This window comes from Poecilia reticulata, chromosome 16, assembly GCF_904066995.2.
Source record: "Poecilia reticulata chromosome 16, P_reticulata-male-v2, whole genome shotgun sequence".
In the NCBI taxonomy this organism is placed as follows: domain Eukaryota; kingdom Metazoa; phylum Chordata; class Actinopteri; order Cyprinodontiformes; family Poeciliidae; genus Poecilia; species Poecilia reticulata.
Genome location: NC_088845.1, coordinates 33,279,219 through 33,306,336, shown reverse-complemented (window position 1 = coordinate 33,306,336; position 27,118 = coordinate 33,279,219). Strand labels below are relative to the sequence as shown.

The 27,118-nt window shown below is 41.1% G+C and overlaps 1 protein-coding gene across 2 annotated transcripts; it reads left to right on the top strand.

The window, feature by feature from the left end:
- Positions 1-1,975: 1,975 nt before the first annotated feature.
- gask1a (golgi associated kinase 1A) lies at positions 1,976-27,089 on the top strand. Of its 2 annotated transcripts, XM_017305109.2 has the most exons (6): positions 1,985-2,392; positions 13,383-14,411; positions 15,737-16,156; positions 21,269-21,391; positions 22,094-22,197; positions 23,384-27,089. In XM_017305109.2, the coding sequence occupies exons 1-6, from the start codon at positions 2,390-2,392 to the stop codon at positions 23,586-23,588; spliced, it is 1,884 nt and encodes a 627-aa protein (XP_017160598.2). In that variant the 5' UTR covers positions 1,985-2,389; the 3' UTR covers positions 23,589-27,089. The 2 variants fall into 2 exon arrangements, with proteins under 2 accessions (XP_017160599.2, XP_017160598.2); XM_017305110.2 differs by lacking the exon at positions 22,094-22,197 and having other exon boundaries at positions 1,976-2,392.
- The last annotated feature ends 29 nt before the right edge of the window (positions 27,090-27,118 follow it).

The following is a 27,118-nucleotide window of genomic DNA, read 5'->3' as shown; positions in this document are numbered from 1 at the left end:
CATTTAATGTATGAACAGATTTTCCATAATTTAGCTTATGTATTTAATGTACTTTGTTTTTATTGTCACCAACTGTGTGTGTAACGTGTTTCGTGTGCTAAGGAGCAATCAGAAACGGCAGAGAACAGATTCAAGGTGAGGCAGGTAGTTCTCGTGCCTCATCGCTGGGGGCGCTCATGAACCCAGACATTGTGACTCCACAACTGCAGAGTAAGAGACAGTAACAGTGATCTAGCCATACAGTAGCTGTGCTGATGCAGAGAGCAAGAAAGACGTGGTTTTGAGTTGTACTTTAACGGTTTCTCCATTTGCTGTTAAGCACAGCACGAAATTAATAATATCTACATGTCTAAGTTTGATTGAGATAACAGAATTATTCTGCAGCGACGACGCGGCTAAGCATCACATGTTAAAGAATAGCCTTTTTGCCCTCCAGCATTGTACGCATGCGCGAAATTTCCTTATGTAAACAATAACATGCAGGGGTCTAGATTTGTGAATCCGATTGTAATTAAGTCGGTGCCTCACCAGCCATGAACCTCACCGCACGTCACTGGACTGAAAACCAGCAGCTCCAGCTCTGATCCTGACTGATCTTTCCACACAAAATCCTCTGGTTTTTAATTAACTTCTCCTCTAACAGTGGTTTTTCATCAGCTCTCTCTCATTAGAAAACAGTATGAAAACGTTAGCTGCTACGTTAACAATTAGCGGTTATTTCGGGCCAATTTAGCTACATAGAAAATATTTTCCGGTTGTTTAGAAGCGAATTTCTGGCTGCAAAGTCAAGTAATTCTGATCTTTCATCCTTACCTGGGGAATGTTATCCTAATGGATCCAGTTTGTTTCGTAAAACGGTTGAAACAAGTCCACATAGCACAGGACTTAAGGAGCTCCGATCGCCCTGCTGCCACAAAGAAGATGGCGGACGCTTTTACGTACGACTCAGCGCTCCATGAGGGGTCTACGTATTCATGTCTATGGTTCCTTTAATGATCTAAGCAGATGCACAGTTCCACCAGGTGTTTGCTAATTACTGCTAGCTAGTCTGAAGGAGCTGAGTGGAGGAATCACTGGGGAGGGCTGCTCTGTGAGGCAGAATATTGGAAACAAGATGGAGAGGTATCTGGAAGGCAGGGCTATGTCCACCCAGGCATTTTGAACAACTGGTTGCCATGGGAGATTAAATAATTTCTCAAACATGGATGAAAGAATCAAAGCAACACTACAGGTACCGGTATGTTTTTGATGATGGAATAACATAACAGGACATACATTTAAAAAAATTCAGCTTTACATAATACTGCCTGTACACTAGTTAAGCGTTGAGCCATTGCTGCTTTGTTATGACGCGCTGAGCGGCTAACGTTGTACCTGTTGATTGCGTGTAAGGTCAATCCCAGAGATCTTCTTTGTTGTTCAAATTCCGAATTTATTCCAGTCAGATGAACAAAGTCAAATTATTCCAGGATACACGGCAACAGTGTCAACAATGACTCTGCCACAGCAGTCAAAAACATGTATGCCCTTCCGGGTTCAAAACTGGAGGCCACAGCCCCATATAGTGACCAAACCCAAAATACTCATATTTGGCTCTACTGCCCTTTAAACATTGCCAAAAGCAGAATTGTGATTTCAAATCTTATATATTTTCTGCAACACTTAAAAAAACGTTTGTTGCTGCATTTGGGGTCACTTATTTTAGAGTGTCAGGAATGTTGTGAAAGATTTTAACTGGAGTAAGAAACATAACGTTCTTTCTTATTTTCTTCCTTTTTTTGGCACCGGAACCACACAGCCGAACTTTAACCTAAGGAACATTTAAGAAGTTTAGCAACTCAGCAAACTAATAACTACAGAGACAGAAGCAGTTGATGTTCTATTATTATTCACTGCTGTCATTAATCATCACCATCAGAAGCAGAGAGGTTCTGACTGATGGGAACTGGTTGAGTTTGTCTCCTACTGCTCACCTGCTGGCTTCATCGCTGCTGCTGTGGACTGGGAGAAGTTTCAGGAGGCAGAGAGAGGGGCAGAGTGTGATCAGATTTCAGCCATGCTCCTCCTCACACACTCACACTCTGCCTTTTACTCTCAAATCCTGCTCGGAAGACGCTTTCAGCGCGATGATCCCCGGGGAGCAGAGAGCCACGGCTCCTGTCTGCAACCTGTGGCTGCATGACGCTGTCTGCCGGAGCGGCTAGCAGATCAGGTGCTGTGATTATCCAGCCACTTTCCTGCTGGAAGAGACGCTGCTGTGCTTCATCCTCAGAGGATCAGCGGCCGGTCGCTTCACGGAGAGCCGGGGATACCATTCAGCTCCTGGGATGGGTCTGGGATAAGTCAGCTCTCCTCTGGAAAGGAATGCTTCCGATTAGGGACAGCAAACATGGTAAGACTCTTTATTTAGAGTCAGCCTCTATCAGAAGCTTTCCCTGATTTCATGATTTGGGCTTAGGCTGAGAACAAAGTTACTCCTTCTCTGTCTCATCTATTCAAAGTGCTCCAACTGAGCAAGTGATTTACAAATCTTTCATTTAAAAGTTACAATAACAATGTGTGATGTAATCTCCTTCCTAATCTAATTGTCATTTTATTTTGCCAAGTGATTTTTTTTTTTGCCTAAATCATCTTTTCGAAAAAAAAGAAAAAGAAAATACTTAGCCCACTATTATAGAAAGGTGATGATCTAAAGTCATAAGTATAAATTTAAGTCATCATTTATACTTGTGAAATTTAAATTCATAATTCTATTGTAAAGCAATATTTTCTCTTCTCAAAGTCATGATTGTGCAACACAACTTTCGACACTGAAAGGAGATTGAATGTTTAACAGGCTTAGAGAATTTATGGCTACTGAAAACTGACAAGAGGAAATGAGAAGTGTCATTATGTATTAGTGATTTTTCATGTTTGTTTCCCCTGATTCATAATGAGCTCCTGATTTTCAGGACACAATGTATGACAAGCTGTTTTCCTATTTGGAGAATTGAATACGGAGATTACTTAACTACGTTCATCAGCCTTCCTTGAATGAAAAAATAAAAGCATGAAGTTGCCGGGCAACAGCATCGCATCTAGAAAAAAAAAAAAAGCAGGCTATTGCAAACAAATACGAGTAGTGCTGTGACCGGCTTGTTTTTTTTTTGTTTGTTTTTTTCCAGAACTCTAGTCAGTCACTGTGTGACACTTTCATTCTGCAAAGTTGTTTGCAAAGAGTTAAGTTTTGAATAGAGTTGGGTTTGCACACCTAAACAAAGTTTCATCCACATTTTAAGGAGTCTCTGAAGGTTCACATTTCAAATTGGTTCCATATGCAGAGCAGAGCCGGCGCAGAGTGATTCAAGTGCCACATGGAAACCAAGAGGGGAAACTCTCAGACTGCTCCTCTCTATTTTCCCCATTTTGGTTTTGTTGTTGTGGTAACAAAAACCCCATAACCGAGTAGAAAAAAATAAATCTCTCAGACCAGAGTGGAAGACTCCTCATTTTTTCATTTGTTTTTTTGCCGCTTGTTTGGAATCTTTTTTTTTCTGTCTCCTGCCAGAGTTCTGGTTGTGTGTGTTACACACCAGGGACTGCTGGGGATCGTGTTGTTAGAGTTCATCGGTGTCTGTCAGTGAAAGACACAGTAAATTAGTGGGCAGCTACACTCATCTCACATCGACACACACCTCCATAACTCCTGAAAATAACAGGTGAGGTTTGTTTGTAGCAGCGGTCGTCTCCGTCTCCCAGATGGGACCAATTTAAGCCTCTAGTCACACACTGGCTAGAGACAGGCTAGCTCTCGGCTGTCAGAGCAGATGTAGCTGCACAGGAGATCAACTAGGATTTAAAAGGAGGGAATGGGTCTTCTTTATATGGGAAACATCTAAATAGCAATAGAAACTGATTATGTTGAGGCTGCACAAACTTTTTCTCTGTGAACATTTTTGCTCACACTCCCTAAAACATTTTCAAAAAAATGAATCAAATCAGCAAATAGACAAAGGATTTAGCCAAAATAAAGAAATGACAATAAATCTCAAACAGAAGCATAGCATGTCATTGCTCCAATGAGAAGCATGCTGCATCCTCCCTGCCAATGTCAAATAATGTTCGGTAGAGGCAGTGTGATGTTGTGGGGTGCTCTCTCTCACTGGGACAGTAAAGCTTTTGAAGGGGAGATTCTGCAACCAGTCATTACGTTTGCTCTGTCTTTGGTCACACAATAAAAAACTGGAGTTTATTTGCGAACAGGTGGCCACCGTGAGAAGGCGCAGTGTGAGGACACAAACGTCCTTACATGTTGTAGATGTGCGGCAAACCTAAAGATGTGTGAAGGCTGCACTGGGATAACTCATGAATTTTAAACTGTCCGACGCGTGCTTCAAAAAACTCCAGGCCGCTTCTCTGTTGTTGCAATCATTTATTTATTCCACTTTGATTGTCTTACTTCAGATCTTACAGATTGACACTGACTGACCAGGCCAAACCATCCAATAGTGCCAACAATAAACGGTATTAAACACGGTCAACAGAAATTATGAAGCACCCCGGCCCACCCGCATCCTCAAACATAATAAGCCAGCACGCCAGTATGGCTCCCATTCATACCTTTAGTGACAGCCACGCCCACCTCGACACACCCACCACCTAAGTGTCAAAGCCGTGTGCTCCCGTCACCTCAATAATCCTTCATTTCATTCATATGGCTCTTACATGTTGTGCTTAACTTATAATTTCACAAAACAATATGCACTTGGATACTTGCTAATATCATGTCATGTTTTATTAGACTGTCTTAGGAAGCACAGAGAATGGGAAGCACAGCCAATGGACCTTACCACAGGGGCCACGTTTCATTGACTAATGCCCATTTTACATCACAGCGCAGCTACCACGTGCGTGACTGTCTCACAAACGCAAGCTACAGTATGCTAATGTACATTGTGGACTAGCAGACCGGCAGAAAGTTTTTGGTCAGGACTCGAAAAAGAATGGTTCTCCACCGTGAGTGGGGTATCTGTACAGGCGTTGTCAGGTATCCTGATTGTATTTGTGGAACTAAAATTCACAGATTTCCAAAATCAGAAACGGAATGTCTTGCTTGGATTAAAGCTTGTGCACGACTGCATTTGCAGCTCAACCGTCGTAGGATCAATAAGAACAAAGGATTGTCTGCTGGTGTAGGTATTATTGCTTTGCTTTCTTTGTGTTTAGTGAATGAAAAAAAGAAAGTCAATAATAAACACATCCATTATGAAAACCTTTTAGTCTAGTACAGCATAATGGCAGTACCGATACAACTTCTACACCTTGAAGCCTGTCTGTTACAGCTTTACGTTAGCTGAACAGATCAATATGCAATGTGTACCGTATCTGACATACATTAAAGATTTTATTTTACCTGAAAAGGCTTTTTACTAAACTGTAGTCGTGTTAGCCACGCTAATCATGTTAGCCTCCGAGTGCCATGTATCAGGCCTAGGCACGTACAAACATTTGCCAACAGAAATCACCCTCAAAACCATGAATGCCTGACTTACCCAGCCTTGCAAGAACAATAGGCGTCAGTGATCTTGATCACAGCTATATTTATGCTGAGGGTCTGAGGATCTGTTCTGTTCCTCATCAACCGGTAGCATTTAGCTGTGACGCGCACAATCTTGGAGGCATCGCGTGGCTCAAACACCTTGATGTTGTCCATAAAAGATGACATGAACTTTTTGGTTCCCCTGTCCATTGTCGTGGCTGATATTTTGTGAAAATCCGGCAGAAATTCTACACTAATCAACTCAGAAATACTCTGCAGAGAGTCAGTCGAAATGAAATTACACATAGAAACTAAGCACCGCGAGGCTTTGTTTGTGAGAGTGAGACATGCAGTCACGTGAGACTTTCGAGAGGTGATTCTGGGCGGAGCTTGGTAAGGTCCATAGAATAACAAAACTATGTGTGCGTGTGTGTGTGTGTGCGTGCGTGCGTGTGTGTGTGTGTGTGTGTGTGTGTGCACGCATGTGTGTCTGAAAATGGTTTATCTGATTTTTTTTGTTTGAATGCAAATCTTACAAATATTTCAGTTTGCATGGGATAAATCAAAATACTGATTATTTTTGAGAATACAATTCTGACATATTTTTAATTAATTTAATGCAGAACGCCTCATGGTTTAGTGTGTTCATGCAGTTTTTGCCTCATCAACAGACACTGGTTGGTAAAACAGGATAAAGAGAGGGGCAGCAGAGACAGAAATTACAGATTGCATTGTTAGACGAAAATAAACAGTTTGATTAGTAAGAAGCTGGAAATGCAGCAGTGTTTATAGTCTGTCTTTTATAGGGCTGCGGTGAGAAACTTCAGCACTAATAGCTGTTTCCTTTATAGTGTCTGGCTGTTTCTCCACCCCTTCAGAGCCTGTGTCCAAGCACAGTCAGTCTCATATCTCCAGAGTCAACAGAAGGTAGAACAGTGTAAATATAGACATTTGTTCATCACTCTGGAAAAAGAGCAAAACTCATAAAGCAGAAATAAATAAATAAAATAAAACTTGAGGTGGAAAATGTTTACATTTGACAGTTATAGAAAATGGGGTTAAACCAATGGGGCTTTCTAATAATGATGCATGAAACTGCCTGTTACTCATTCATTTACTAGTCATTGTGCTGGAATTAGCAGAGAATTAACCTGCCAAACCAAGTCAAAGTTTTTTTAAATATATTTTCAACAACCTTAGCTGTCCAAAGTGCTTCACAATAATTACAGACTGTGGTCTGTTAGGCGCCATTGAATTTAATGTGTTCTAATTGCTGCATCCATCCATCCATCCATCCATCCATCCATCCATCCATCCATCCATCCATCCATCCATCCATCCATCCATCCATCCATCCATCCATCCATCCATCCATCCATCCATCCATCCATCCATCCATCCATCCATCCATCCATTTTCCTACACCATTATCCCACTGGGGTCAGGAGAAGTGCTGGTGCCTATCTCCAGCTGTCAGTGGGCAAGAGCCGGAGTCACCCTGGACAGGTCACCAGTCCATCGCAGAGCAACACAGAAAGACAGGACACATAAAAATGCACACACCTACACACACACACCTACACACACACACCTAAGGAGAGTTTAGACAGACCAATCAACCTAACAGTCATGTTAGGGCTGTAAAGCACAGATTACAAACGTGGTCGTATGCGGCGCTTTCCTCAAAATGCCAGATCCGTAGTCTCTGCAAGTAGTTTTTGTCGCTCTAACACCTGAAAAGATGCCAACTTCTCCTCTGATTGGCTAATAGACGACGAGTGCTAGCACTAAGGCTGAATTATGAATATATTTCATGTAACTGTTTACATCCATCGGTGCCACAACTTTTTAATGACTGATCGCATGAACTGGTTTATTCATGTGTGATTTTAATTTTGTTTCTTATTCAGTGGAAACACAGCTATTGCGGAACAGTATTTTTTCTACATTAGCAGAATATAGACAAAGATTTGTCAACATTTGTAATGAAAACACAGTTTCTGTCATTTACTTTTCATACATTTATGTTGATTTCCTCATTAGTTCTGAATATAACCACATTATGTTTTTTTTTGCTTCTATTTGTATATCCTATGTTTGGGGAGAATCCCACTCTAAACAGAACAGCATTGCTTTGCTAAAATTCATACAAAAATCATTTTGTTTTTGTCTCATGCAAAGCATTTGTCTTCTGAATGTGTCTGTCAGTCGATTCATTCATCCAATGAGAATACTAAACTGATTAAAATCAGGAAAATCCATGGGCAGCACTTTATTCAGACATGTGGCGTTGATGTTTGAACCAAACAGCACCTCCTGCAGTTCCTCTATGTAAAAGTTTTTGCTGCCACAACTGGTAAATGAGCAGAAAGAAATGAGGTGATTTTTTTTCTGCTGTTGGCTGCAGAGAGAAAACAGGCTAAATATAGTTTATTTCTTTTGAATGCTGCACTTACTTTGTAATGTCAGCCTTTGTTATCTTTTGACTGTTGCTTCCTTCTGCAAACATTCATTTTCATGCTGCACCTTCCTCTCAGGAGAATGGAATGTGAACTGGGAAACAGATTTGACCACGTATGCAATCCAGTCACAGGCAAAAGGAGAGGAGGATTCTTGTGCCAAAGAATAATTACATTCAGGCCTATGATCTGCTGTCCGGGCCTCACATCTAAACACTGAAAACACAATCAAAGAACACACTTTTCAGAGCTTTTTAAAACGGAAAATTATCCCATCTGTTAGTTAGACATCAATGTGTTTGCAGTGCTGAGAAAATGTGGGGACAGGTTTTGAAACTGCCTATTACGTACAAGGAATAGCTGTTTAAAAATGTAAAATTATTTTAAATTTACATTTAATTAACTGAAACTAATGTAGAAAAAAAGCAAATTGGAAAGAAAGTACAGCACAGTGTTAATTATGCCTAGATTCAAGGTGTCATATTTGCAGGTTTTAGATTTTTTGTAATCGTTTTGAATGTGTTCAGAATATGTTCAGAATATGTCCTCAAATACTTTCATAGTATTAGAAAGTACTATGGGCGTCTGCCTTGAGTTTCAATAGAGTAAGAAGACCTGATGTCTTAGGAAAAAAATTCTTCAAGGCAGTACTTAGGAAAAAGTATTGCCTTGCTGCACATTTAACTCAGTAGAAATTTAGATTATTACTCTGGTTATGCAGTTCAATACTGCTGTGAATACATACCATAACTAACGATCAGATAAGAGTAATTAACAGAAATTCAATAATACTTGAGACCTCTCAATTATGATTATTTTAATACTTCAAAAACCAAATATGCCTTAATATGCATTGATGTGCACAGTGAAAACTACCTTGGCACTACCGTTGAAGTTGACTTCCACTGTCTTTCACATCTCCACTCCTTCGAGTAGCCAATCAGTGCGCTCCTGGATTGGCTGATTGGCAAACGTCAGCAAGTTGAGTAGCATTCCGCCATATCTAAGCTGAGTTTTCCTTTGAATGTTTTAGATGTACTTGATGAAAAAATCTGCAAATAGGCTGCTAATAATTTGGAGTTACATAGAAACCTTTGAAGAGGCCCTTGAAGACTTGGGTCAAATGTTTTTGGTTTCCTTCTTTGAGCTTCTCTCAGTAGTTTTCGTAAGTTCTGGTCCATTCATCCTTCCAAAACTGGGTCTGGTTGACTTTAACTTGCAGACTGATGTCTTCAGACCGGTGGTCTCAAACTGCATTCCTTAACAAACTCGAAGTTTAGATGTCCTGCAACAACTTTTAGATGTGGCAGGATGAAATCTGAAGTAAAACAGTACCACGACTCCCATGCTTCACAGTTGGCGTTGTGTTCCCAGGCTAAAGTTTTTCCTCCAAATGTAATAATAGTCATTATGGCCGAACAGTTCACATTCACAACTACACATTATATAAGTGGATGCGAAAACATAAAACATAAATTAGTATTTTCAGACAGTCTTAGTGGGAGGATTATTGGTGTGATATTTGTGAAATAAATGATCTTTTCACTACAATTTATGCTGTTCAAAACATCGTGTGTATGTCTTGTATCTAAAAAAAAAACACAAAGCATAACCTACCTGGGTGATGTGAGCGGTCATTTGATTCTGCAGCAGAAAGCTGCTGACAGCAGAACATGGCTGTGGACCGCTCACATTTCATTACACAGGAAGAACACCTCTGTGTTTGTACTTACAAAGGAATCTACACAAGGTCGTTTTGTGTCTGTTAAAGAGATATGAGTATATTCATATACATTGCCTTTTTTCTGGACTTTATTCCTGGTGCAGCAGAAATATAGGATGAACTTAGTATACAGTGGATCTCTTCCTGTTTGCGGTTCAGGAAAATTCCCAGAGAATTCAGCTAGTTCTCATAAAACAGAGGAAAAGTTTGGTGAGTTGGATTATGATAATGTAAACATTAGACATACATGGGAGATGTCCAAGTGTTTTCAAAATTGTTTTGTAGGTGTGGGCATTTATCGTATTGTTTATCATTTATCATGAGAAATTTCTTAGGATGATAACAAATATGATCTATCGTTGTAATGATAAATTCTAATTAATGCTGTTTAAACCTCCCTAAAACTGTTTTCCTCCACTGTCATTGAAACTGTTTTCAATGACAGTATCAATAAATATCAGTAAAGTTGAAAACTAGATTGAATCCACTGGTGTCTTTAAGAAGCGCATTACAAAGGGGAATGTTTTTCAAGAGCAGTATTTTTGTTTTATGCGGTGTCAGCCATACAGGTACCCTAAAAAAGTTATGAATAGGTCTTATTGTCATTTTATGGTTATCACAATAGAACCATAACATATCGGCATTAAACTTTAACCTTATTAGGTTGTGATAAAGTCACAGTATGTGAGAAAGTTCCTCACTGTCTTTTATTCAACATAATCACTCACTGCAGCAAAATAATTTCTCTGCTTCTCTCTGAATTGTTTCACTGAACATATTATTACCTTTTCTCTGCAAACTGAGTGCTTTTCTTCTTCCATCTGTCCCGGTTCCCTGTCCTCCCTCTGCTCCATCCCGGTTCCCTGTCCTCCCTCTGCTCCATCCCGGTTCCCTGTCCTCCCTCTGCTCCATCCCGGTTCCCTGTCCTCCCTCTGCTCCATCCCGGTTCCCTGTCCTCCCTCTGCTCCATCCCGGTTCCCTGTCCTCCCTCTGCTCCATCCCGGTTCCCTGTCCTCCCTCTGCTCCATCCCGGTTCCCTGTCCTCCCTCTGCTCCATCCTCTCCTGAGGCGAGTCATCTGACTGACTGAGTGACTGACTGGCTGGCTGCAGCACCTGCTGCATGTCTCAACATATTGCTGCATACCATCCCTGCAGTCATTCACAGCAAAAAAGGGAGAAAAAGATAACAAGAAAATGAAAAGAAAAGAGCTGGGAGGTTGCAGCTTGTCGGAGCAGATGAGGTGGTTGGAGGAAGATGAGAAGTGTGGTTCCAATCCAAATATTCAGATATGTGAGAGCAGCAGGTGGGTGGAAGCTGCTGGTGCTGAGCTGCAGTAGAACAAGAACAACAAAGAGGCACAAACACAGAGATAACGTTTAATCCAAAAAGAAAAACAAGTGGGGGAAAAAAAACTTACTGTTTTTACAGAAACCTGCATACATAACATTAATCTAACGTATTGAAAATAAAAGCAAATCAGATTGTTTTTTATATAATGGGAGGAGCTGTCTCACTGCTTTTAAGCCAAGATTGTAGGAATGAAGAAATTCCTTATGAATGTCATAATAAACGTTTTAAGATTAAAACTATTCCCTGAGGTCATCAGCAGGCTGAGAGTGAAGGAACAAACCCAAACGTTCATAATAACACACAGAGCAACAGAACATGGCTGCAAAAGTCTGCTACAAATGAACATCCACATGGGATCAAACATTATATTATCCTATGGGAAGACAGATTCCTTTGTCTATTACACACACACACACATATGCCTCTGTGGGTCTATGGGGCCATAAGTGTGTGTACCATAGGAGACACTGCTGCTGCACATAGTGCCTGTTTTTTCCTTTACATTCCAGGTGAAGAATAATGGGATCCTTTCACTAAAGTCCCAGAGCCCGGTGAGAATCTGGGAATGTGGTTAACAGCTGGAAGGTTGGAAAGATTTCCCAAGGCCCTGAAACATTCCTGCCTCTGAATGAAGATGGTTGATTTACGGTGCCTGCAGAAATACCCACTGAATTCTCTCCCATCTGTGACAAACCAACACAAAGGAGTGAATGAATTAAAAGTAGAAGTTAAATTCCAGATCTAAATCCAACTGGGAATCTGACCATGTAGGGCTGCACAGTGGCGCAGTTGGTAGAGCTGTTGCCTTGCAGCAAGAAGGTTCTGGGTTCGATTCCCAGCCCCGGTCTTTCTGTATGGAGTTTGCATGTTCTCCCTGTGCATGCGTTTTCTCCAGGTACTCTGGTTTCCTCCCACAGTCCAAAAACATGACTGTCAGGTTAATTGGTCTGTCTAAATTGTCCCTGTGTGTGTGTGTGCATGGTTGTTTGTCCTGTGTGTCTCTGTGTTGTCCTGCAACAGACTGGCAACCTGTCCAGGGTGACCCCACCTCTCACCTGGAACATTAGCTGGAGATAAGCGCCAGCAACCCTCCCAACCCCACTGAGGGTGTAAAGAAAATGGATGGATGAATCTGACCATGTATTGACATTGGATGTCAATAGACTCTCCTTTTGCTCTAACATATTGTGTTTTCTCTTGCACTTCATAGGTATGCTACAAATTGTGTTGGTTTGTTGGGTACCAATTCCAATGAAATGAAGTTATTTTCCAGAGGTGCGGAGGTTTTGTGGGAATGTCTGCAGTCTAAGACATTAAAAGTCATCTTGATTTGTGACGTTTTGTCGATCAGTTAAAAGTCTTCATCTCTCCTCCTTTCTGTTTACATCTCATAAAGAAGGAAGTTTGTCTCAGTGATTTCTTCAGAGATTTTCAAGTCATTTCCTTCAGCAGTTCTTGGTACAGCGCCACCACAGGTGAAGAGGGGAACAGGTTTTTTAAAGGGTTTGGTTCATTTGATGCAGTGCAGTGTGAAAGTGAACTGCACCAGCTGAAAATGGAACAAATGTTGCAATCTTGGTCCTCAATAGAATCGAGTCTACCGGGCTACCGGTATGGAAACACTTTAAGTTGTTTCAACGCAAATCCTTGATTTCCTGCAGCCTGTTTTTGCTCTGTTGCTGCCTTGTCACCGTCCTTCACTGACCGCGTTAGCATGTCGGATCAAACCACCTGCAGAACCAAATGTTTGGGAAAGGAAAGGCAGCTCTGAATTATGGGCCTGGTACATTCATGCTGGTCTCAGAAGGGTGGTCCATCTTTCCTGTCAATACTTGAAGCATTAGCTTCCTATTCTGCTGCGCACAGCGCGCACACACACGCGCACACACACAAACACACACACACACGGCTGCAGCTCTGATGTCTGCTTACTGCTTTGGTTAAATATCACGGTGATCTCCAGCTGCTATATATTGTCTCAAACTTGAAAAGTCTTTTCCTGGAGACAGGAAAACACGCACACACACACACGCATACGCACACGCACACACACACACACACACACACACACACGCACACGCACACGCACACACACACACACACACACACACACACACACACACACACACACACACACACACACACACACACACACACACACGCACACTGCAAAGTTGAGCTGAGGGAACCTTCCAGATGTATAAACACTGTTTTATGTTTAGAGAAAATTGCTAACTACGGGATTTATGATCCCAGTCCAGTATAATTATACTTCTGCTGTTCTCTAACTTGCAGTCTTCTTTCCTTTTGTGTATTTTTGATTTTCTCAGAACTGGAGAGTGTGGTCGAAATTCTGCTGTGGCCCAAGATGGATTGTTCTCCTTTCTCCTCTTCTCCTCCTCTTCCTCATGATCTTCGTGATGGCGGTCACTTTGCCCCTGCCTGTGCCGCCTGCTGACGTTGACCGGCGACCGTCCAGAATTTTGAGTGCCGCAGGGAAGTTGAAACCCAGGGTAGTGGAACCTGCAGCGCTCAGCGGCTTCCTGCAGCCTGCTCCTCACATCCATAGCAGGACCTGGAGACGCAGCTCTGGGAAGGAGATGTCCACACACTCACCACTGCTAAAGGCTGTAGCAAACTCTGCAGGAGCTGTTAAAGTCAGGAGTCATCCTGACTTTCACAACAAGAAGAAAAGAAGCCAAGACATGGCCGATGTTTTTACTCACTCTCAGCGTTCTGACTTTACAGGCAACAACATGGAGCTCCAGAGCAGAACTAAGCCGAACAGCCACATTGCTGTGGTGAAGCACACTCTACACACACACACACATCTCAAAGGAAATGTTTCCACAGCAAACCACAAGTCTTCTGCAGCAGACACCATAAAAAGTGTCCGGAAAGCTGCTCACAGACACACACAGCAGGTCACAGTCAGACAGATGACTGACAGCCAGACCAGGGAGAAGCAAAACCAAAGTCACACAGCTTTGGAAAGACATGGAAAAGCTCCAAAGCACCCTGGGAAACGTGGCGGTGTGGGTAAGGAGGAAATGCCCTCTAGTGATCTGAGAGAGGATCGTCATTTGTCACTGGGTGGCAGAGAGGCTGCGTCGGAAGTCGAAGCCACCGCTCAGCAGGGTGTCAGGGACTGGTGTCAGGGCCTCACAGAGCCGGACTTTTCAGATGCTGACCAAAGGAAGATAAGAATAGGTGGAGACCTGCAGCATCTCCACTGGCTCAGCAGGGACGACATAGAGAAGATGGAGCTCCTGGCTGGAGGGCAAGTTGTCAGTAAGAGCAGGGTGCCGGCTCATGGACAAGTTCTACAAGTGGCGCTAGGTCTGCCTGCACGTCACCAGGTATGTTCCTCCTTGGCTTTATGATGCTAAATTATTGAATAAATAAACATATGACCTCAACAATAAGATATTTGTTGTTTTTAATCTGTTAATATTAGGTTATTAAACCATCAGAGTGGAGCAAAGTTTTATTCTATCCATTTAGGTTTCCACTGTTTAAGGAACTTCTGATCATTCATGGAACTTCTTTAGAAATGTCAACACTTTACGCTGACATTAGCATTGGGAACATCAGTGCCGCTGCTATACGTTTAGCATGGAAATTCTATTTTAGGCTTGAATGGCTTCAACGATAGGCTAACTCCATTTAGCACAACTTGAACACACAGTATTCTGTTTGTGTCCCATCAGATTGTTTTTTTTTAAGGAAGGATTAACAAACAGTGAACCAAGAGAAGTAGCTTTGTCCTCCATTACTTTTGTTTGAGGATGTTGCTCGTGCATCAGATTTATGGGTGTACCAGAAACACCTGAATACAAAGGTTCCAGCTCCGGACTTTTACATGAGAAATTAATAAATCGATTAATTGTGTTATATTTTTTAAATTGTTAAAATCTACGTAATTCGTTGAAATGAACGCATTAGTTTCAACAATAGTTTTTGTGCAGCTCTCTGAAGATCCTGCTACAACATGTCAGTCAGGTTTGGTTCTGGGCTTTGATTGGACCATGACAGTTTTTCTCACTTTTGACTGATGGTTTTGAAGTGTTTGGCCTTTTTCTGCTGTGATGAAATGATTGGCAGCTTCTGCAAGGTCATGATGGGAAGACATCAGTCTTCCCATATTGGCACTGTGAAAGCTCAGGCCTGCGTGCTGTAGAGCAGCAAACAGCTGTTTTAAAAAAAACTTGCTCACATTCCAGCTCCGGTCCAGATGAAGACACAGGAGGAGAGCCAAAATGTTTAACCATTATAAACAAATGAGAAACTACCGAATGAGACGCAAATACTGCAGAGTGAGGTGAAGGGGCCCAGTCTGGTGACAACACTGGCTGTAATTGGCTATTTATGATAGGAAGGACAAATGATGATTGGCTAATTGACAACCAAGCAGCAGATGCTTCAAAAAACAAACAACAAAAAACCCAACAGGAAGCAAAATTCTCTTTTCCATCATAGATGTAAGCAGGAAGTGTTTGGTGCTAAACAATGATTCTAGTTTTGTGTTTTCTTTAATATGTGGAATCTGTTTTGTGTTTCTGACCAGATCATTTTATTAAGTACTGAAGGGTGTACTGTATTTTTTTTCCAGACTGTGCTTGTATTTGCTTTAAATCTCCATGAAAACTAAACTGTAAAATCTGAATGTGATTATCTGTCACAGAACATCCCAGCGCTGAGGGATTCACAGCAGCATGGAGCCGGGCACAGCGGCCGCTGCCAGTGGGGGCTGTGCTCCCTGGTCAAACGCCCTGACGACTGGTTTGAGGTGTTCGCTTTCCACCTGGACAGAGTCCTCGGACTCAACAGAAGTCTGCCAGCAGTTCTCAGAACTTTCCGCGATCACATTCTACCCTACAGATTCACTGACGGTGTGCCGAGACCGGCGGTTTGGTGGGACCCAGACATTCAGCATCTGGATGATAAAGACAGCGACCAGAACTCAGTGCCTCTCAGCTGGGTTCAGTACCAGAAGCTGCTGCGGGCCCGGTGTGGGAACCAAACAGGCCTGAGCTCAGAGCCATGTGTTGGGGTTCTGCATGCAGAGTGGGAAAGACTGGCTCTGTTTGACTTCTTATTACAGGTAAGAGAACGTTTCTGTTTTCTTCTTTTGACTCGGTTTGCAGAATTATTCAAACCTGTTCAACTTTTACACATTCGATCCTGCTGCAACTTCTGACCTTCATGTATTTTATTAGGAGTTTCTATGGCAGTCATGCCATAGAAATCTTTCTGTATTATGGAAGTAATGCCTCGTTATGATGAGGGATAGAAGTGATATTTTGCTTTTAAAGTTTTTAACTAATAAAAGTCCCAAAAATGAGGCATACAGTTAATTACAGCCTACTGTAATTAACTGGAGATAGTTACATTATTCCTAATCTAATTCAACATGGTTTAGAATATAGTATATTTATTTATTCACTTACAAGTAAATGATTCCTATTGGTTAATTCAAAGAGTTTGGGAGGAGTTAACGGTGGTCAGATGGTCACAGAGGGAGGTCAGGAGGTTACAAAGTTCCTGTATGATTAAAATCTTTGTTCGTGGGGGAATTTCCGGTCACAGGAGGGGGGGGGTTAATATCAATTAATCCTTCAAACTCCGATTAAAATTTGACTGAAGGGTATCAGAGGTCACAGGCTCACAAACGTCCTATGGGGGGAGAGGAGGAGGTCAGAAAGTTTCCATAGGGGAAGGTCACAAGGTCACAAACGTCCTATTGTGGGAGGGGGGGCGGGGGGTTACAAAGTTTCCATAGGGGAAGGTCACGAGGTCACAAAGTTTCCATGGGGGAAGGTCAGGAGGTCACAAACGTCCTATGGGGGCAGGGGGAGGGGGAGTGGGTAATTAAAGGGGGCGGGCTTTGATAACGTTTAATCCATCAAACTCGGATTAAAATTTGACAGAAGGTGGTATATATAGTCTCTCTTATGGGCACTGTAATTCCCTCAGTTTCTTTTTCCACAGCTGTACCACATTTCCTCTGATTAGTTCCTCTGGTTGTTTGTCCTTTTCCACCGCTGCAACACTCGGATCCAGGAGTTTTAGTAGAATGTTCTAGAATATTAGGTAGTTGCTGGTCAGTGCTCATTATGTTGTGGCTAATCAGTTTAGAGCAAAGGTTTATGGAGATGATGTTTTCAATCTTTCTGTATTTCCTATAAAACAGAGATGGTTACATTATTTTGTAATGTTCCAAAACAGACAGAGCCTAAAGCTCCACCAGATAAAGCAGAGCACCACTGCTTGAATCTGTCCAGCCTTACTGGTTTCTGCTGAAAGTTTTGCTCTCTCTCTCCTTTGGCCTGAATCAATCAACATTGTTTACTTTAAAACAGCTTCTTACATCTGCTTCCTCTGACTATGTGAAACACCACCACTGTTTCTATCACCACAACCGGGTAGCAGTCAGGGACGGTGCATTTACTGACCAAAAAGAGATCAGACCAATGAGCTTCCGACCAGCCAGTTGCCAGTCTACGTTGATCGAGGTGAAAATTGTCTTATTCTGGTCCACAGCCAATTTTTTTCTGCTTCTCCATGTTTCCAGGGAAGACCACACATTTTTAACACAACAATATATAACCAGATTCTTCATAAAAAATCAAAGTGTGGCTGGCTTGATCTGGTGTGCATGCAGTTCTCCTTCAGTAGAAAATATGGGTCAAAATGAAGCGTAAATGTTGCACGCTGTTACGTTGTCTCCTTTGAACTCATTGTAGTTGCTGCGAGAACCAATTAGCTCCCATATTTTATTGGAACATGTTGCAGGTTTGAAATGGAGGAATGGCTCGAACACAAACACAATTGTATTTATGTTCAATGTACAGTATATATACAGTTCATACATCCATGTGTATGACACATAATTCACCTACAGATAGGTGAAGTATCTTTTGATTTTGATGTTTTTCAGTCTGAACATCAAAATCCCCAGGACAGCAGTAATACAAGCACACAGACACAAATAAGAGCCTGAAAAGGAAACTGAATACTTAACAAATCCTGAAGCAGTGCTAATCCTTTGTGTACTAGAATAAACATTAAGAGGTGAAGAAGAAAATGTGTGTGGTTCTTGGTAATTCAGCATCGAGCATATGAATAGCAGTTAAGACATATATCGATATTGTCATTTTTACAATGTTTTCTTTTCAGTTTTGTTTTAGCCCGTATCTCGCTAGAGTTATGAGCATGAAAGGCAGAAAAAAACTAGTAGAAGGCAGCTGAGAAGGTAAATAAGCTTCCCGTGTCTCAGATGCAAAAAGATCATAAAGATTTACATTTATTCAGTTAGAACTGGAAATTTGAGGTCTTTAAAAATCCAAAAAGCCATTTTTGTCCTCAGTCCATTTAGCTAAATGAAACTCATTCAAAGCCACAAATGTGGCACGACCTTTCACAAAACATACATATCAAACAATGTAATATTGATGTCGTTTTTGAAGAACCGCTTTGTATTTTTAGGTTTTAAAATCCAGACAAAAAAATTAAGCATTGTGAAAAAAGAAAGCATAAATACATTTTCTTCTGTGGAATATTGAAATTTATGGAAAATTATGTGAAAATGTTTTAAATAAAATAAAAATTCCCATGGTTTCCAACCTAAAGAAAAATAAAAGATCTGGAAAGATGTTTTATTGTGGAGATTCAGTGCAGTTATTGGACGTCATCACACACATTCTATTTTATTTCTGCCTCGGTTCCTTGCATGTACAGTAAATGGTTTACTATCTCAGTGTGTTTTGAACATATTGCTCTGCTCGCTCTGACATGTCTGAAACAGGAAGGAGCCTCTGATTTCACAGCCTGCAGCAGTAATTTAGAGCTGCTTTGTTCCGAGATGGAGTGTGTATTCAAACTCCTAAAGTGTGTGTGCATGCATGTGTGTGTGTGTCTTTGAGACTGAATATGAATAACCCATGAGGCAGATTCTCCCCCTTGCTGCCAGTAGTGGATCCATGTAACATGGCCAACCTCTAATAGCCTCAGATTGAGCTGAACACTTGTTCCTACCTGCTGCCTCGACACGTCCTGCGGCTGCAGGAGCAGAGCAGAGAGGCTCCAGGTGTGAATGGGTCCGGGTTTCACTGAAGGAAATTCTGGTTTAGTTTTAATGCATAATGTGAAAGCCAAGCAGACCAGAAACCGCTTCAAAAGCAGGAAATTGACTCTAGCGCATGGCATTCTGAGTAAATACAACCAAAACAAACATGCAGGTCTAGCACTATGGGTCAAGGTCTTTCGACAAAGACAAAAGAGAAATCCTACAACCACTAAAATCTGACTCCACTCCATTTTTGTTTGCATTTTGTGAAGAAGGAAGTTGCGCTCAGTGTCTTCAGAGGTTTTTATGTTGTTTCCCTCAGTGGTTCTTGGTGCAGCGCCACCACAGGCGAGGAGGGGAGCAGGTTAAAGTGAACCATTGAAGCTGGAAATGTAACAAATGTTGCACATTTGGTCTCCAATTGAACCGAGTCCCCCTGACTATCAGGTGTGAAAACACCCTTACTCTGTAGTCTTTGCCTTATGTTGTCTCTTCTCCAGATTTCTGAGTTAATATTCGGTACTAATGGGTCATTTTCCCTCAGTTCATGCCTCAGCTGCTCTGCATTTTGCTGATTGTTCCCATCTGGTTCTCATGGTTCTTTTACGTCCCCAGCAGATAAGATGTCTGTCAGTTTCCTCCACTCCTCATCAGGTTCTTGCCTTGTGAGTTTTCTGTTGTCCAGCCTGCTCTTCTCCAATGCTTTCTGACCTTCAGTTATTGTAATAAGAGGATGCATCAGCACTATGACTATGGTATAAAACACCACTTCCTGTTTTCTTGTTGTACAGGCTGATGTTCATTCTGTCAACTTGATTTAGTTTCTCTTTACACCCACACAGTGACACTAATACCCTGAAGCTCCATGGTGAGAAATGTGGGTTTACTTTTATTGATCTGTACTTCACTTTGAACTGCTTTTAGTATGAAGGGTTATTCATAAATAAAATTGATTGATTGATTGATTGATTGATTGATTGATTGATTGATTGATTGATTGATTGATTGAGTTCACATTAGAAACCATCCTAAGTCTGTGGATCTGATGGGTCCAACAGGGCCCCAGCCCAACCTGTTGCTATTTGTTTTGTAAAATGGAAGCTGCAAAAATAACAAAAAAAATTAAGTAATAAGAATTCCTAGTCTACATTCTGTCACTGAATGCACCATTGCAATCAAACATAAAAAAATAACAATAAAATGCTTAAAATGTTGAAAAATATAAAATCAAGTTATAACATAAAATGCTAACAGTCTCGATTATTAGCAAATAAAGCATGAATTATGTTATTGTGAGACTTTTTCACTGCAACATCTTTGAATTCTGTTCAGAACCATGGACAGCAGCATCCCATAAATCAGGTTCTAATTAGACTGAAAGAGAGCTGATGTTCAGGCTGCACAGTAGCGCAGTTGGTAGAGCTGTTGCCTTGCAGCAAGGTTCTGGGTTCGATTCCCGGCCCGGGTCTTTCTGCATGAAGTTTGCATGTTCTCCCTGTGCATGGTGGGTTTTCTCCGGGTACTCCGGTTTCCTCCCACAGTCCAAAAACATGACTGTCAGGTTAATTGGCCTCTCCAAATTGTCCCTAGGTGTGAGTGTGTGTGTACATGGCTGTTTGTCCTGTGTGTCTCTGAGTTGCCCTGTAACAGACTGGCGACCTGTCCAGGGTGACCCCGCCTCTCGCCTGGAACATTAGCTGGAGATAGGCACCAGCAACCCTCCCGACCCCACTGAGGGACAAGGGTGTAAAGAAAATGGATGGATGGAGAGCTGATACATCCATGTGTGTGACACATAAAGTTTGCATGTTCGTGCTCCCGCTCCCCCACCCCCAAAAACGAATTTAAAAAAAGCACTAGTTTAAATTATTAGGGCTTGAGTTGCACACTGTTTTAAGAGCAGTAACATTTAGAGTCAGTAAAGCCCAGATGTTTGATGTTCTGAGTCATTTGTGTGGTAACATCATTCAGACTAGTGATTCCTGTTAATTCAAGCTGAGGTGAACCATGTGCTGCAGATCAGACAGATCCCTGTTTTCTGACTATATGTCATAAAAATTTAATTTTTCACACTGCCTGTATTTCTTTTTTAATCTTATTTTATTTTTATCTGACATATTTCTTGTGCTCCTCTTTTCTCTTATCCAGGTAAACGACCGTCTGGACAGGAACTGCTGTGGGTTTACACCCGATCCAGCAGAACTCTGCGTGGAGAACCGTCTGAACGTTAAGTGTGGCAACAGCAAGGAGCTGCAGCTGGTTCACATCCTGGTGAGCAAAACAATTATACGTCACTAGTGCAGTTTTAAAATCTAAGTCTTACAGAAACTGCTGTTTCAAACAACTGTATAAGTCCTGCAATTTTTCTTTTCATGCTGTTGCCATGTCATTATCATAGTAATGGGAATGTTGAAATTTAATATGCTGAAATGGACTGAACTGGTTTCCTTTGTTCATTTCCCTTACATGGCGTTGGAGCTGAATAAAAACATTCCAGATTTAGATTGCACTGTAGCATGCTGTTCATCTCTGCTGTTTTAATGTAATGGAATGATTATTATCATTACTGCACAAGTTAATAATTATTTCAATTACATTTTTTTTCATTATGTAATAATCATACAATAATCTAATGCCAGGCCAGGCCACTTTAATCCATGGCATGGTTTTTGTCCAGGTGAAATAAGTGGAAATAAAACACATCCAGGCTGTACAAATGAAATATGTTAGTTTACAGACTAAAATGTTTACCTGCAAACTAAATATCAGAAAATAAAAATATCTGTCGCAGATGCTGATCCGGTAAAATCATTGGTAGACCTCTACTAGTACATTTCCATTAAGGCGATATTTAATATCTTCAGGATTCTATTCTAAAAGAGATTTTTAATCTCAGTTGGATTTTCCTGGTGAAATAAAGGATAATAAATAAATAAACAATAGCACAGTGAACATTGACATCTGTTTGCTCAGGTGAGGAAGACGGATCCTTCCAGACTCGTGTTCATAGATAATGCTGGCAGACCAAAGCAATCCAGCAGCAACCTCAACTTCAGGCTGCTTGAGGGCATTGATGAGTGAGTGAACAGTGTGACTGCTGAACAAACAGAACACACACACACACACACACACACACACACACACACGCACGCACACACACACACACACACACACACACACACACACACACACACACACACACACACACGCACACACACATCTACATTACAAAACAGGAGGACACACACAAAAAAACATCTAACCTTTCCAGTAACCATTGCTAAAATCAACACCACCATATGTCCCACTGTAGAGAGTTGTTCAGTTATTTTAAAGTCTTTTACAAACTCAACTATTAAATGATTGAAAACCAGACAGTTTTTTAAGTTCTAACAGAAACTGACATGCTGGTGTCATGAAGTGTTGAGGCAGATTAAAACAAAAAAGTCCACATCCAAAATAAAAACTCATAACGAGACCAGCAATAACTGGATATGACTGAGAGCTGTTATATGAAGATATTGAAGCAGAAGAGCTGATTAATGAACAAGTGGTTATTTTCCAACTATTAAAAAAGTGGAGGAGATTATTTCAGGAAAAATGGCTTTAAAGGGGTTAAAATTCAGGAAAACTGAAGATTAAAGTAAACATTGGCATTCCTAAAAAAAAAGAAAGAGATAATGTTTTGGCAATTCTAAAAGAGTATTTTTTTGTGTGTAAAGGATCAGAACCTAACACCAAAAATGATCACTGAAAAAAAACACAACCTTTGTTTTTAACATATGTAAGACTGAATTCATTTATTTTATTTTATTTTTTTGTATTATAATTTTAATACTGTGAAGTATCATCATCTCCTGTTCAGCTTTTCTTCTAAAAGATTTTTAGACAATTAGCAACAGCGATAAGTTTAACAGAAGGAATAAGTAGTGATGTAAAACAGCCCCAGGGTTTACTGGGGGGTTCCAAGTGTAAAGTTTATAATTAATGGTCCGTTGGTTTATAGTTCTAAAGAATAAGTCCTGCTTTGGTAGTTCTATTGTCCTCTACTCAAAAACTCAATAAACAAGTTAAATGGTCTCAAATATATTTATATTTCTTACTGATAAACACAACAAAATGATTGAGAACTTCTTAATAAAAACCTAAAACTAATTTGGGCACAAATAGAAACTCCTTGGTGTGAGGAAGCTGCATTAGCCCTACCATGGAGCTGCAGCGGGTTAATTAAGCTGTTTCATGTCATCTGTCGTCTCTGCTCAGGTTTCCAGAGAAAGCTGTGTCCGTGCTCCGCTCTGGCTGTCTGGAACATCTGCTGCTGCGCTCCCTCTACGTAGACAAGGAGTTCTGGGAAAGCCGTGGCGGGTACACGGCTCTCAGGCCTCTGGTCCGCCTGGTGGAGGAGAGGGGGCACTACATCCTCCAGCACATCAGAGACAAGAGGATACATCTCAGGAGGGACCCGTGACCCGGCTGAACCGAGCAAACTGGAACAGGAAGTTGAACTCATGTCTATGGATATAAAAGTATTTCCTCAATGTGACCAACTGTGGAGAAAAACAGACCAAATTCAGTTTGGCTTTAAGTCAGTTTACTTGAATAGCACCGATATAAACACAAAAAAGTCGACCAAATTCAATTATGTGTTTCAATTCATCCTAATTATCAAACAGTGCAGTCCAATTCAGATTTATTATTCAAATTAGTTTAAAAAGTTTTCCATCTAAAGAAATCAAGCGGATTGCTTCGAGTCACTCACTGTGTTTCCGTTTGTCAGAAAAACCACAATTTAGCTATTATGGTGTTTCCATTAAATAAAAAACTCTGTTAAAATTACACATGAATAAGTTGGTTCACGTGATAAATCATTAACAAACATGTAGCGTAACAAACCCATCATCGTCAAACCACTTCCTATCGTCTCCTTCGTTGTTTGCGCCAGTGGCAAAATCGGGTTGTTGATCATGTGACTTGTGTGATGCAAAAAAAGTGCTTCGATTCCAGTTTTGCCAGTTAAACCAATTCTAATCAATCAAATTTTATTTGTATAGCACATTTCAGCAGCAAGGCATTTCAAAGTGCTTTACATAATTAAAATAAAAACAGAAATAATCAGTGAGAAAGAGAGAGATTTTAAAAAATAATAATAAAAACAAAATAAAAATAAAAACAAAAACAAAAAAACATTACATCATTACATCATTAAAACGTTGAAAAGAAAGAAGAAGAAATTAAAAACATTAAAGACATAAAAACATGGAAGACATCAAAACCCGCACACTAACTCTAATTTAGCCATAAGCAACTCTAAACAGGTGGGTTTTAAGTTGAGATTTAAAGGCACCCAGTGTTTCAGCTGTTTTACAGTTTTCTGGAAGTTTGTTCCAAATCTGTGGTGCATAGAAACTGAATGCTGCTTCTCCTCGTCTGGTTCTGGTTCTGGGGATGAAGAGCAGACCAGAACCAGAAGATCTGAGGGGTCTAGACGGTTGGTACAGCAATAACAGATCTTTAATGTATTGTGGTGCTAAACCGTTCAGTGATTTATAAACTAATAGTATTTTAAAGTCTATTCTCTGAGCTACAGGGAGCCAGTGTAGGGACTTTAAAACTGGTGTTATGTCTCTATCTTCCTGGTTTTAGTCAGAACAGCAGCAGCAGCGTTCTGGATCAGCTGCAGCTGTTTGATTGATTTATTAGTCAGACCTGTGAAGATGCTGTTGCAGTAATCAATGCGGCTAAAGATAAACGCATGGATGAGTTTCTCTAGATCGTGCTGAGACATAAGTCCTCTAATCCTAGAGATGTTCTTCAGGTGATAGAAGGCCGACTTTGTGACTGTCTTAATGTGGTTCTGAAGGTTCAGGTCAGAGTCCATCACTGCTCCCAGGTTTCGGGCCTGATCGCTGGTTTTTAGTTGTAATAACTGAAGCTGTGCATTGATTCTAGTTCGCTCATCTTTAGGTCCAAAGATAATAACTTCAGTTTTGTTTCTGTTTCTGTAGCCGCATTTCCATTCAACATTTGAACAATAACTTCGCTTAGTGGAAACATGTCAATTTTGAAAAAAAAAACATTTTTTGATAACTTTTTGCTCTAGCTGTATTGAAATGTGTTTCGCAAAACTGCAAGAGAAACAGTTTTTCCGCATCACACACGTCACAACCAGACCCAGATGCAGCCACTGGTGCAAACCATGAAGAAGACAACGACGGGAAGAAGTTGGCTGTATGTTTTAATGCCTTATCGCGTCAACAAACTTATTCACATGTGATTTCAATTGCGTTGTGATTTCAATACACATGTGATTTCAATTGCGTTTATTTAATAAAAACATTGCAATTGCGGGGGGGGGAGGGGGGGGGGTAATATCAACTACATTTTTTGCACATTTGGAATGGAAGCAGCTACTGACTTGCAGCATTCACTCCTCCTGGAGAAGCACATGGTGACAGTGGGCAGTCACTTGAGTTGTGTCATCAACTTTACAGCAATCCCTTACACTGAGGATGCATGTAGCAACTTTAGAGAGGAAAATCTCTTAGTGTGAACGGCAGTCTGCCACAGACTGGGGGTTTGAGAAGACAGAACAGATACACTAAGAAAGTGTATCTGTTCAGATACACTAAGAAAGAAACAGATGAGTTGATCCAGGTGTATTTTTTGTGTTAAATCAGTGGTTCTTAACCTTTTTTGAGGTACCGAACCCCCCAGTTGCATATGCGCATTCACCGAACCCTTCTTATTCCAACACCCCCACCCCTCAGCCCCCCGACACACAAAATACTTTGTGGTATTCTGATTTAGTAATGTAATTATATTAGCTGTGTTACCACCCCCACACCACTAGAGGCAGTAGCAACCCCGAAAAGATGCGATTAAGGAGCAGATTTAGACTATAGAATTTGGTAAAAACTGTGAGCTTTGCTGAAGTAAATAAAGACACAAGTTCAAATCCATGCTCAGAGGAACTCCTTCAATCAGTGCTCCGCCGCAGCACTGATTGGCTAAGCAATGTAACGTGATCCTCTGATTGGCTAAGCAATGTAACGTGATCCTCTGGAGCAAGTGATGGCAAAGCGGCGCGTCATCACGACTTTACACAAGTGTGTCTTTACCTCTGCGGCAGAGGCTCCGCCGAACCCCTGAGACCGACTCATTGAACCCCTGAGACCGACTCATCGAACCCCTGAGACCGACTCATCGAACCCCTGAGACCGACTCATCGAACCCCTGAGACCGACTCATCGAACCCCTGAGACCGACTCATCGAACCCCTGGGTTTTCGATCGAACCCAGGTTAAGAACCACTGCTTTAGAGGCTGTGTTACAAACGCTCCAACCTTTGTCCACGAGAGAGGCTTTTACAACAATAACAGAGTTTGTCTAAGCAGTAGCTCCTTTGGTTGCTTTTTGTAGAAGACAGACAAGGTCAACCTCTGAAAGACTGGGCCAAGAGCTTCATCTATAGGAAATGGTGAAGTTATTGGCAGTAACTCAGCCGACGTGGCACAGCTAAGCACATCAGACCAAATGTAGCTTCTACAAAAAGAGAACATAAAGTTGAAATAAAATAAACAAAGACCCATTGCATCCTGTTCAGATATCACCGTTTCTGCATGGATTTATTGTGTTGTGCTGGATGGAGGCAGTCAGTGTCTGGCTTGGATGCCTGTTTTTATGAGATAAGCTTTTAATCAAAGGATTAAAAATGGCTGTCAGAAAATTGCTTCTGGACCAAATCCCAGCAGCTTTGGGATGAAGATGGACCCAAATGTGAACATTTTACATTTTCTTTGTGTTAAAATGCACAGCAGTGCACAAAGCCATAATTGAAAAATAAATAAGCGACTGGCTAAAAATCGAGTTGCGTTAGAGAGTGAATGAAGCAGAGGCATTCTTTGTCAGAATGACACTTTTCTAAAGAGGAACTGTCACACTGCTTTAAAAAATAAAAATAAAAATCAGGCGCTTGTGAAAAGTCCAGATTTATTTATT

Coding starts and splice junctions, on each gene's coding strand:
- gask1a (XM_017305109.2), top strand. Junction 14,412..15,736: donor GTCTGCCTGCACGTCACCAG/GTATGTTCCTCC, acceptor TATCTGTCACAG/AACATCCCAGCGCTGAGGGA. Junction 21,392..22,093: donor TGCAGCTGGTTCACATCCTG/GTGAGCAAAACA, acceptor CTGTTTGCTCAG/GTGAGGAAGACGGATCCTTC.